Here is an 11,761-nt window from a genome sequence, read left to right on the forward strand (position 1 = left end):
TCAGTGGTGGTTTCATAAGACACTCAAAGCATTTCTGCGATGTGCTAACTGGAGTGCGCAGCTTTTGTCAAAACAAAAATGAACTGGATGCTCTTTTTCAGTGGCACATACATGCAGTCACTGTTGTAGGTTTACCTTTTGGTTTGGTGTGCGGACTTCCTGGACCGTTCACTGCTGGACTACCTTGAGTGTCTCCAAACCCCTCTTTGTCTTCTTGCTTTGGAGTCCCAATGTCAAACTCAATTCTTGTGGAACAAACAGGTGTTGTGGGTGCTTTCTTAAGAGCTTTGTGTTCCCTCACACTCACAAAGGGTCTTCCTGACTCCGGCCCTTTAGAGTGTGTACTTGTTTTAATGATTTGTCCTGTCTGTTGGCACACAATCCAGCGGTCTTTCTGAACTTCTGTTAACTGACGTTCCTGACAAGCCGTTTTTAAGCTGGGCACTCTGATGGGTCTGGTTCTTGACAGTCTGCTCCTTGAACCCTGGATCAGTACCTTTAAGTCATTATCTGCCCTGGCCTTGTCTGTCCTCCTCTGGCTGCTCCTCGTCTCTACCTGCTGAAGACTCACTCTTCCTTTACGCTTGCCTTCATAGCCTCCATCTGTCAATTCAAATGAAATTTCATTTTTAACAAATACGTTTGTCACAATCTTGTTTTTTGGAGCTTTGGAGTAACTTGAGTAACTGTTTTCATTCTTTAATTCTGCACTCAGCAGCATCACAGACTGGCAGCTGATTGTGTATTCTGAATTTGAGTAAGCGGAATTCAGACCAAAAGCACAGGGTCACTTTCAGGTTCCAGTGAGATAACCTAATACCATCCTGAAAGAAACCACAACGGCAAAATACCACGCAGTCACTGACAATTGGACAAGAATGAAACCCAACTCTCACACAAACATGGGTAAGAGGTTGTTCATTAAAAAATTAAAATCTGCATCTGGGACAATCTACTCAAGCTGCAGGGACGGTGTGTTTGTGATGATGTGCAGTGCTTGGTGTCCGCCAATCACACCATCTAATGCGATGGTCAAAAAGCTCCATTTTGGTCTCTCAGACCAAAGAACTGTTGACTTCAGAGTCTCCCACATGCCTTCTTGTGAACACTACTTCAAGTTAAATATGAGCTTTTATCAGCCAGTCTCTCATAAAGCTGTGGCTGGTGAAGAACCCAGACAAAAGTTGCATGAACAGTCTCTCCCATCTCAGCAAATGAAGCTAGTAAATCCCTCAGTGGAGTCATAGGTGTCTTGGTGGCCTCCCTCACTTGTCTTTCTTGTACTCATTGTTTGCGGACAGCTTGCTCTGGGCACATTCTTTTATTTCTTAATGATAGATATATCTGTACTCCAAGGGATATGAAGTGACTTGGAGGTTTTCTTGTATGCATCTCCCTTGTATCGCTATGCTTTTCAGTAACATTTTAACGTAGTCACTTGGAGGGTTCTCTTGCCTTCATGGTTTGGATATAGCCATCGGGTTATCATCAGTTGGCTGCACCTGTGTTGAATTCAGTGAGTCCATTTAAAGAGGGTGAATCCCAATTACTTTTTAAAATATTTTTAATTATTTGGCATTACTGAAAATCTGTTTTCACTTTGACATGAAATAGTCTGTTTTTGTGAATTCCTTTCAAAAAAGAAACTGACCATGATTCAATGTTGGAAATAAAAGGGGGGAGGGGAAACTTCCAAGGTGGCTGAATACTGTCTGTAGGCAGTGTTTCTGATTACCTAACACGGTACCAGAGTTGCTACGTGATTGTTTTTGCTGGGCCACACTACATTTTTGTTCTCATTGAAATGGACAACCACAAAAACCTCCCTACAACTTACATTTAGCAGTTTTAAGTGGTGCAGTTACCAATGTGACGCTGAGCTCAGACACAGGAAGAAGTGTTTGGGGAGGTTTTCACAGCAATATTCATCTTTTCATTGAAATTGTGAAACTTGTTAAAAGGGAAGTGGTTGACTTTTTTCACATAGTGCTAGCGTACCCCCTAAAGTTCAGCTCAAGTCAAGTATGGAACGAAGTCCTTCAAGCGCATGCGTGCGGACCAGAAAAGTAATATAAAACAACTACGCATCTGTGGTGTTCACAACTGTCCCAATGCAAGGAAGTATAACCAAGGCCTATCTGCGATCCTTCAGTAAATAGGACTTTTTATTCCCCCCATCGTACAATGTGAAATGCTGCAGTGTCTTCGCTCACCCCAAGTGTTTGTCCTTGATTTCTCCTCCTGCGAAGTGGTTTAGAGACGCTACTCATCCTCTGAGACACTACTAGACAGCCTTCTTTTGACAGGACTTTTGCTGCTGCTTGATGTATTGATCTTCTGATGGTGCGCTCACTCTTAGTCTGTCTAATTGTGCCTTGGATACAACTAATCCAGTTCCCGCAAAGTGTTTTAGAGTGCCACGTACTGCCCCCTTAGAAACCTTCAATCACGATGTGACGTTGAGAAAGCCCCTCTTTTGCTTAGAATAGCAATTTGACTTTGTGTGTTTTTAAATGTTTTTCAAACCTCCAACTTTCTGATTATTTTCACATTTACACAAAAATATAATTTTCGATGTGACTTTTGGAATCTACTGCATATGGATATCTATTCTTATTTCCCATTTGATTAAATTTTTTTTATTTTATTTTAGCTGAGCTTCTCTTCAATATTTCCACGGCAACAGCAGAAGGACCCCCTGGTGTGGACTTACCACAGTTGGGAATCATTTTTGTAGTTCATCAGTGTGGCTGGTCTACAATCACAACATTAACAAGTGTTTTTTAGGTAAAGCACTTGTCTGGAAAAGTTGTGAAAAAAGAGAAAGTTTGTACGTCACTGTAAACTTTTAATGGTCATTTTATGCAGACAGAGTGCTGACCGTTCCCAATGCCAGAATTTAATTTGGTCCAACAGCACCAATCTGTGAGCTTACACTTTATGTGGATATTGTGCTTTTTCTGTTTCATTTCTACTTTGTGAATTTGGCTTCAGTGTATTTTAAACAAAAATGTTTTCTTAGTGTAGCTTTAATGATTTGGTTGGAGAAAAAAAAAAGGCTGAATTAGGTTAATGGCAAAAAACAGTCATTCACAGCCATTACTGAATGTTTCAGTAATGTGGGCTCCCTATTAAGTGCTTTTAACACACATTCGCTGGCCTCTCCACGCTCTGACTTTTGATTATGTTAACGAGTGGTCATGCACGATTACATATACAAGAGTCCTAGGGAGGCAGCTGATGAGCACAGAAAGGCTTTAATGAAACACTTGTCTACTCTGCTCGTCTACGCAAATCACACATTGGTGAAGTTTGTCCTGTAATGAGACAAATCACATCAGTGTAATCATGTTTAATGTCATCGTTCTGTCTCCCTTCAACCTAGCTTGTTTGATGACTCTGCATTTAGCTTTGGCTTGATTTAATGACATCGGCTCCTCAGGCTCAGACAATCAAATATGGCCTTTAAACTGCTGATTACACACAGACTGCACTGCTCATGCTCAGGCCACAAATAATAGCTGTTTATCCCCCCAAAAAACTAAGTATAAAAGAAGAAGTTAAGATTTAAATGTTCTGCAATTATACAGACGTGAAATATCATCTAAGGAGCACAGCTAAGGAAGCTATACTGTAAATGACTGGTGACCTTTTTTTTTAACATCTACGAGTAGATTTATTTGAGAGCTCTATTAGGTCATGTACATGTCACATCAAGATTCTATATGTGAAGCAGTGGACCAATGTATAAAAACAGATGCATTATTATATTGTTGGTTAGATGACTCAACTGCATGACACTGGAAAAAAAAATGATATTGCGACATTTTGCTTTTCTATGATAGGAAAAAAAACAGGATTTTTCAGCTCTGGAAAGAATGAATACTTCTCAAAAGACTGAGGAGTGGACATGCAATAGAAAATAGAAGATCATTTTCAAAAGAGTTGAAAAAAGACATATGGAACCCTCTCATGTGCTGCGACCAACAGTTTTTCTCCTTTGGATTGCATTCAGATCTGGCTTTGCACTAATCATACAGATGTTTGTGGTGCTGGTTTAAAGGATTGAACAAATTAGTCGTGTTGTTTAGTGCCGCAGTGCAAGATATTCCAGACATATTACCTGTTTTTGATTCACGTCATACTTTTGGGAGCTGAATTATGGCAAGTACAAGTGATTCAACCCTGTGTCTTGTTATCAAAGTAAAAAAAAAAAAAAACAGTGCTCAACAATATATAAAGGATTGAAAATTAACTAAATCATCTCCAGCAACTAAAGTCGAGTCCTTTAAATGTGTTTTTTCTCATCAGTAATTCTACATTACGAGTACTTAAACTTAATTCCTAAAAGTCCGGAATTTTTTATATGTAAAATTGTAAATGCAGGACTTCTAACTGGTAATCTAGTATTGTTATATAGTGGTATTGTTATTTCTATCGTAATTGAAAGTGAGCCATTTAGACTGTAACTGAAGAACAAAATCATTGCAGAAAAGGAAAAAAAAACATAAATGAAATGCTGGCATTTAATTTTATTGTGACAGGAATGTACACAAGCTTATACCAAAGGTGAAGCCAGTGTATATCCACACACTAACACCGCTTTGGCTTACAGCATATAGTTACATAATTGGCAAAGAAATTGAAAATAATAAAGGTCCCGTCTTTGGGTGAAATCAGGCATGTCTAAACCATCCATGTTCCTCACCCATAATCTACAAACACATCATTAAAACACAACTAAATGATGAGGCACTTGTATAGAAACAAATGAGTTCCTGCTTTTAAATTTTAATGATTTGTTTAAACAGACATTCAATTAGTGAAGCAATTTCAATATTGTTGGTTCGTTGTGTGTTCTTTAACTGAGAACAGGCCTTAATAAGATGAGCTGTCACACTACATAAGAAGCTGATCCGAGATGGCTGAAGCCTCATCATCGACTGCCTGCGCAGTATTAGTGTGTGGGCTAATTGCCTGAGGCGGTTGTAACACACTGAGACACTTCACAACATAGTGTTTAGAAAATTCTGAAAGATCAGTTGTAAAATCTACAAATTTTAAGATTTTTAAATGGAATGAAGTGAATGTGGTATTTTACCTTGTGCTGCAAACTGTTTCACAGTCAATCTACTTGTAAAATTTGGAGGCAAAATCTTCGCAAAAATAATGTGCATTCAACACACCGTTCTCATAAAAGACATTCAGCTTTGTCCACACTATACTTGTGTCCAGGTTGTTAGTTACCTGTTGGAGTGCAGGGAGCTTTCTGCTTGGACCTGGACAGCCTGTGAAGCCTACTGCCTGTCTGTCTGCTCTGGGTTTCAACCTCCTCTCTCTCCTCACCTTGCTTCTGTCCTCTGATTTCTTCTTTCTGTCCCTGTGACAGCTCTGTGCTCTCCTTACTGACTGAAATAGCACTCTGTCCATCAAAACCAGAGGCTTGCCCTTGGGCCTGCTCAGAGCCAAAAAGTTCTTCTGACAGCAGGGCCGGGCTCTCTGTCCCGAAGACCATCCAGGGCGGCGACTCAGCCCTCACCTCTTTCTGTGGGCTACCGTTGTCTCCCTCTTCCTCGAAAAGTTCTGGAGTAAAGAAAATTGTCTGGTCCTCGTCATCTTCACCCGAATCGTCTGCTGTGGTTGTTTCACTTTTACACCGGGGAGGGGCTGTTACTGCAGAAGGCTCTGGAGCCCGACTGCTTGATTCCACATTGATTTCGCTGGAAATGTTTCCAGCCTCTTGTTTAAGACAAACCCCCTCAGTCTTTAATGGTGGAGAGGAGATCTGATGGTTCTCTTTGTCCTCACAATGACTGGATGTTTCCAAGTGCTGGCTGGAATTACCGGGTGCTCTTTTTTTAAAGATTGGCTTCTTAAAGCTGGTGCTGATGGGGCTGGAGGTGAAAATGGGGAACAGAGACTGAGCTGTTGTTTTCTGACGTGAGAGAGGCTCTGCTGGAGGAACACGCAGCGTCTTCAATCGTTCTGTATCAAGAAAGCAAAATTCAGATTTTATTTATTAAATCAGTGCACAGAAGATATTTTTCATTTTTAAAATAGCATATAACAGACAGAACAAACATGATAAGACTAACAAAGCAGCTTTTAAGTCTCACCATGAAATGAGACCGGCATAGAGTGTACCTTGGCTGCCAAGGCTGTTTTATTAAGAAAGATATAGTAAATGTGGGCATACGCTCAATATAACCCAAACAAAGGTCAAGGGGATTTAATTAAAAGCAACAGTCCAACATCTGCTCATCAGCTCGCTCCAGCGCCACTCAGGCACGCAAAAGACCTTACAGTAATGAGGCAAGCCACTCAACTGATCCCATGGCCCCCCCGCCCCCAACATCCACCCCCAACTACGAGGGGGTAGAGGGGTGGGGGTCTACTACCCTTCTACCACTCTATCCACCACACTCAATTCAACTGGGCAAACAGCTCAACCTTGTTATGACCCCAAAGACAATGGGTGCTCGCCAGGGCAATGTGCAAACACGTCACCTCAGCATATTTCTATGTGGTGATGTCATGCTCATACACCAAAAAATGATATGCACCCTTTGGTCCCTGCCTTTTTTAAGCACCACTGCTTTAAATGTCACAAATCACGGAAGAATAAGAAGTTAGACAAGGTCCCAGACAGTGGAAGCAGTAGAATTATATTGGCTAAAATATCTTTTGTACTCATTTATCAGAGGTTTGACCTTAAGACCATTTTTCACAATCCCATCAGTATGGACCCAATCTAAAATTGACACAGGAAAACAGTATTTTCCCTCCATAGGAACATGCCTAAGAAAAAATAGTGCTAAAGCTAAGTTAAGGATTGCTTCTAGAAAAAGCTTATAGTGTAAGGTGCAACTCTTCGTACTAATCATCCTGCCAAAAATCCACAAAATGACAAAATTCTGTGTTTTTCTTTTTGTCCATAACTTCTCAAGAAAATACCAAAACTAACAAGTACTGTGTGTCCAAAGGCAAATATACAGTACAATGCTCATAATGTTATACAGCTCCAGTGTTTTCTAAAAATGATTAAAACACATCAGTGGGCCACACTGTTGCACTACACATGCACACAATATATGCATGTACAATTCAGCATATATCATACTGTTCATGGAAATAGTGACTACAGGACCAAATATGTTAAGAAAAAAAAAACAGAATACCAGACATGTGAAACCAGGTCGTAAAAAAATGTCTTTAGTGCAACAATGAGTGAGAAGTGTTTAGAATTGTTCTGAACAGCCACACTTGGTAGTTGTAATGTAAAATCTGTCATGATAGAAGAGTAGATTCATTATTCAGATATTAATAGTGCTGCACTTGGTGGGTTACATGATAGATGCCACAAATAGCTGGTTAACAAATGGAAAAGAGTGCTACAGAGAGAAGTACAGTCCTCCCTGTCTCACCTCCACAGCTCAGCAGTCACTGCATGAAGTGGGTGTGAATGTCAGATTATCTGGTTCGGAAATAGTTAGAGAGAGACGCATCCGGAAAAATATCAGGTGAGGGCGTTTCCGACACTATCCCACAATCAAACAAGCTGTTTGAAAGGATTATCAAGTTTACGTCAGACTGAAAGCCACAGACACATTGTTGGTTTGGCTTTTTATGGGATTTGTTTGCTAGTGACAGGCTGTATTTTACTTTAGTAGAGCTGTTGTTTTTGGACTGCTACAGGTTCAAACGCTATCGTACCACGATGTTGAGAATAACTAAAGGAGCAAATGATATCAGGCAAATTCTTTACAGCAGCCCTTTTTTAAATCTGAGATGCAAAACTATATATATATTTTTTTACAAAGCTTTACAGTGCATAGATACCAAGAAAAAAAATATTTTAACAACTATTTCTCCAGTGGTTCAAATTTAAGCCTCTTATCACAAATTCATGAGAAACATTGTTAGATAAGCCCTAATAAAGAGGGAAGAGAAATATATATATATATATAGATAACATAATATACAACATTGAGGTCCTGGATAAAACTTAACCCTCTGGACCCAAAAATCTGCCTGTGGGTTTCTTTAAATTACAATTATTTGAATTGACAAAATGGCACCATTGATTAGGAACTGTAAAAGCAGAAAGAACTGTCAGATTTTCAGCTTCCTGACAGTCCTTAAGCTAGCGTGTGACATGCAGCTCCATTGTGAAAATTAACCAAATCTAAGCCTAAAATCACCATATTTTACAAAAATCACTCTCTACTTCATGTGCCATTTAAAGGTTCACCTAAAATAAACCACATGCAAAATGTTGTACATAATGATTTAGATTTGTTTTAAAATCTACCGTTTTTTTTCTTTGCTTTTTATGATTTCTGGCATTATGAAAGTGTTCACGATGTCTGTGTTCTCTCTACTCCATCCATGGTTGCACTGTTTCCATAGAGGTGCAGGTCTTTATATTGTAGTGAGCCCACAGTGAGTAAAAATGTGGCAGAAGCAAAAAGAGTTCAGAGTGTTAAGAGAGATGTTAAACGTGCAGCTACAAAAACTCTTCTCACAGTACTTCTATTTATCTCACCTGCTTTTTCATTCTCTTCAGCTTTCAACTGTGTACAAGAGAAAAAATCGCAGACTGAGGGGCTTGTGTCCTGCTGAGGTTCAGGTGTTTTGACACATGAGCTGGGTATCTGAAGTTCTGAGGCCTTGGGCAGACTCTGTTCCTTTACCGCTGCTGGTAAGTGAGAGCTGTGAGAGGAGACAGTAGAGCAGAGGGTCTGACTGTCTGCAGAAGCTACCTCCACCTTCTGCTGCCCCTGAGAGAATGCTGCCAGAGACTGCATGGCATTGCTGAAGGTGTCGTGATGTCGGACGAGCTGGCGGACCCATTTCGACAGACCTGAGATTACACAGACGCACACAGTAGAGACAATGATACCAGACATCTTACAGTGGATAACTATTGCCATCTAGTGGTCAAACTGAGAGGCTGTGCAGGCTGACAAAGCCGGCATTGTGAAGAGTACCTGTGATGTACTTGTTAGGATTACTCCTGTACCGATCATCCACTAGAATTAAGGCGCCCCAATCATTCTTGTGGCGAATACACCTGAGAAATGAAATTTGAAAGCTTAATTATCAAAGCCCAAACGCAAACCTTGAAAGGTAATTAAGAGTAGTTTTAGAGGGCAGACTTACCTCCCCAGGGCCTGGTTTAGGGCTCTGTAGGCCTGGATTTCATACCAGCGATGACCTTGGAGAAGACCTCTAGAGTTGCAGTGTTGGTCGTTGTACTTCATCTTCAGTTCCACCTGCAACAGAATTAGTGGAATCATTATATGATTATGTTTTAGCTCATTGCACAATTATAGATGTATTTCAATATGTCAAAAACAAATAAAAAGAGTTTATTTTAAATGTGTTATCATGGGTGATCATAATAAGAACAAGATTATTTATCAAATGGAAAATTCACCGTTTTGGCCGCTGCTCTTTCTTTTCTGAGCTAATGATCTAACTAATTATTATCTTTATCATTAGGAAATTTGCTATTTTTTTCCCCATTTAATGAAATGCTCACTAGATCTATAAAATGTCCACAAATACTGAAACATGTCTATCATATGTTCCCAGAAACAAAGTAAAGCTTGTTTCACCTGAACAGTACAAAATAAATATTTTGATCAAAAATGATATAAAACAAATTCTTTTAGTGAAATGGAGCTGGTAAATGACTGGGATTTTATAGACTCAAAAAATAACTACAATTCTAATTTTAGTTATTTTTCAATTATTGATTCCTACCACTAACTTTGAGTACTAATTTCAAAGAAGTTACAAGCTACAAAAAGACAAAAGACTGCCGAACATACTACCCAAAAAACCCAATCTGCAAAGCAACAACCACAGCCTTGTGGCAGTACCTGGGAGGAAAGGTTTTATGTTGATCTAATGATGGAGAACAAATCGAATTAAAATTTAAAAATATAAGAGGCCACACCGAGTGGGAATCGAGGGCAAACAACCCAAACCCTAAACAAATATTATTCAGGGCCTGAAGTGGTGAGGTATTAGCTGCCCTCACAGACAGATGTGTTCTGAAAGGGGAACAGAGGGGCTAAAGAGAGGCCATGACGGAGTAGAGTGTAGGTAGGAGGGGGCAGACAAGGTGGTCTAGGCGACATGAAGCATCCCTGCACAAAAATGCCAGGAAAGCATCCATCCATTTGCATCTGTCGCTGCTGATTTTAGCGCTAACCTTTCAGAATTGACAAGTGAAAAGTTCAGCTGGCGTCTGACGGGATGCCATGCAGGGCAGGCTGCTGAACGGGGCTCTAACTGCTTTTGACAGGTACCGTGTGTTCGCCCAGAGCCACCAAACACGGGGGCCGTGGCAGGTACAGCCTGTTCCCTCACGCGCATCACGCAATGCCACTGTGGCCTGCCTCGGCTTGTGTACGTAAACAAACAAGCAGAGTCACAGGAAATCCTAAATGTCGGCCCAAAGTTGGACTATGACTAATCACACCTCACCTCAGAAGCATGCAAGCAGACATGCAACACCTGCCACCACGAAACATCTTAGCACAAAGTTTGATAGTTTGTAGAATGTAGGCCTAGGCTAGTCAGGAGATTTGAAATCACTTCCTTTCTGAGAACAATCCAACAGAAGCACAGGCTGTCAATGGAGTGAAACTCACGTAGCTGTATCACGACAAGTTTAAAAAATGCTGCTGGCTTCATGGTAAGACGTTTGCCAATGTATGAGACACCAGAGCAGTTAAAGAATCCACTTCTCAACCCACAGAAAGGCCGGTAGCCTCGAGCCGGCAGTGTCATCTAAATCCAATCACAGTCCATTTCAGCGTTCGAGCCATCACATCCCTGGTCTGTACCATGTCACCGTCCAATCTAACATGACAGGTTGCATATGTGAAAAAGCCAATTCTGGCTGCTAGCAAATCTCGCAAATGTGCAAGAAACCACAAGCTAGAAGGGATTAGTTAAAATGTCAAGAGATCACTCGTTTGCTTTGGCCTTGTCCTCTACAGCAACTTGTTCATCCCTAAAAACATATATTTGACCAGTAGGCATGATTCGCAGCTGAGCGCATCTGTTTGAGGTACATTTTACGCAGGGTGTGTGTGTGCGCGTCAGTGTCAGTGTGCACGCCCCTGGCAGTCCAGGACATCTTGTGCCTGTCACTGAGATTGCTGAGCGCCTCATCTGCCACATGTGGCTGAGCTGACAGCTGAGTGGCTCGTCTTCAAGACACTGTCCATGTGTGTGTGTGCCCACACTGACAAGGGCATCAGACTATCACACTCCTTTCCAATATGATCATGGATCAGCTCACACCATGTCTGCACAGAGTCCTACTTATTCTTTAATTGCTCCTGTCTTACATTAAACCCAAAAACAGGCTGGCAATTTAAAGCATAAATGAATAGAAAAGTCAAACAGCTTGATTTTCCGTGTCTGTGAAAAAGCCTTTTTTTGGATGGTAATGACTGAAAAGCGAACTGCATCAAACAGAGCTGTGGGGCCCTCAGTCTCAGAGAAATCTGTGCTGTTATCTCGGGCTTAGTCTTGGTCTCATGAGTATTTTGGCTACTTGTTGGGTCAAAACCTATTTGACCCAAGTCTTCAGTTTTCTCAGAGAACTTCTTCACTTGCATCATCTGTCTCATGGGTGTGTTCTAGCTCAGACTTGTTTCAGTCAGATGGGTATTTTTTATTCCAACCTGTCCAGGCCTCACCTTTCTTGACCACATCCAGTTTGCTCTGTGTACACACA

At 40.8% G+C, this 11,761-nt stretch overlaps 1 protein-coding gene across 1 annotated transcript in view; it reads right to left on the bottom strand.

Annotated features, from left to right (window-relative positions):
* Positions 1 to 4,512: 4,512 nt before the first annotated feature.
* Positions 4,513 to 11,761, bottom strand: part of brip1 (BRCA1 interacting helicase 1) — a 46,920-nt gene continuing 39,671 nt past the window's right edge. Inside the window, exons 17-20 of the mRNA XM_008276439.1 lie at positions 9,163 to 9,275; positions 8,991 to 9,073; positions 8,546 to 8,863; positions 4,513 to 5,985 (exon numbers count right to left, since the gene is read on the bottom strand). Of these exons, the coding sequence (XP_008274661.1) occupies positions 5,240 to 5,985; positions 8,546 to 8,863; positions 8,991 to 9,073; positions 9,163 to 9,275 (1,260 nt within the window). The 3' untranslated portion in view covers positions 4,513 to 5,239. The remainder of the gene's footprint in view (positions 5,986 to 8,545; positions 8,864 to 8,990; positions 9,074 to 9,162; positions 9,276 to 11,761) is intronic.

This window comes from Stegastes partitus, unplaced genomic scaffold (assembly GCF_000690725.1).
Source record: "Stegastes partitus isolate 25-593 unplaced genomic scaffold, Stegastes_partitus-1.0.2 Scaffold72, whole genome shotgun sequence".
Taxonomy (NCBI): Eukaryota; Metazoa; Chordata; class Actinopteri; family Pomacentridae; genus Stegastes; species Stegastes partitus.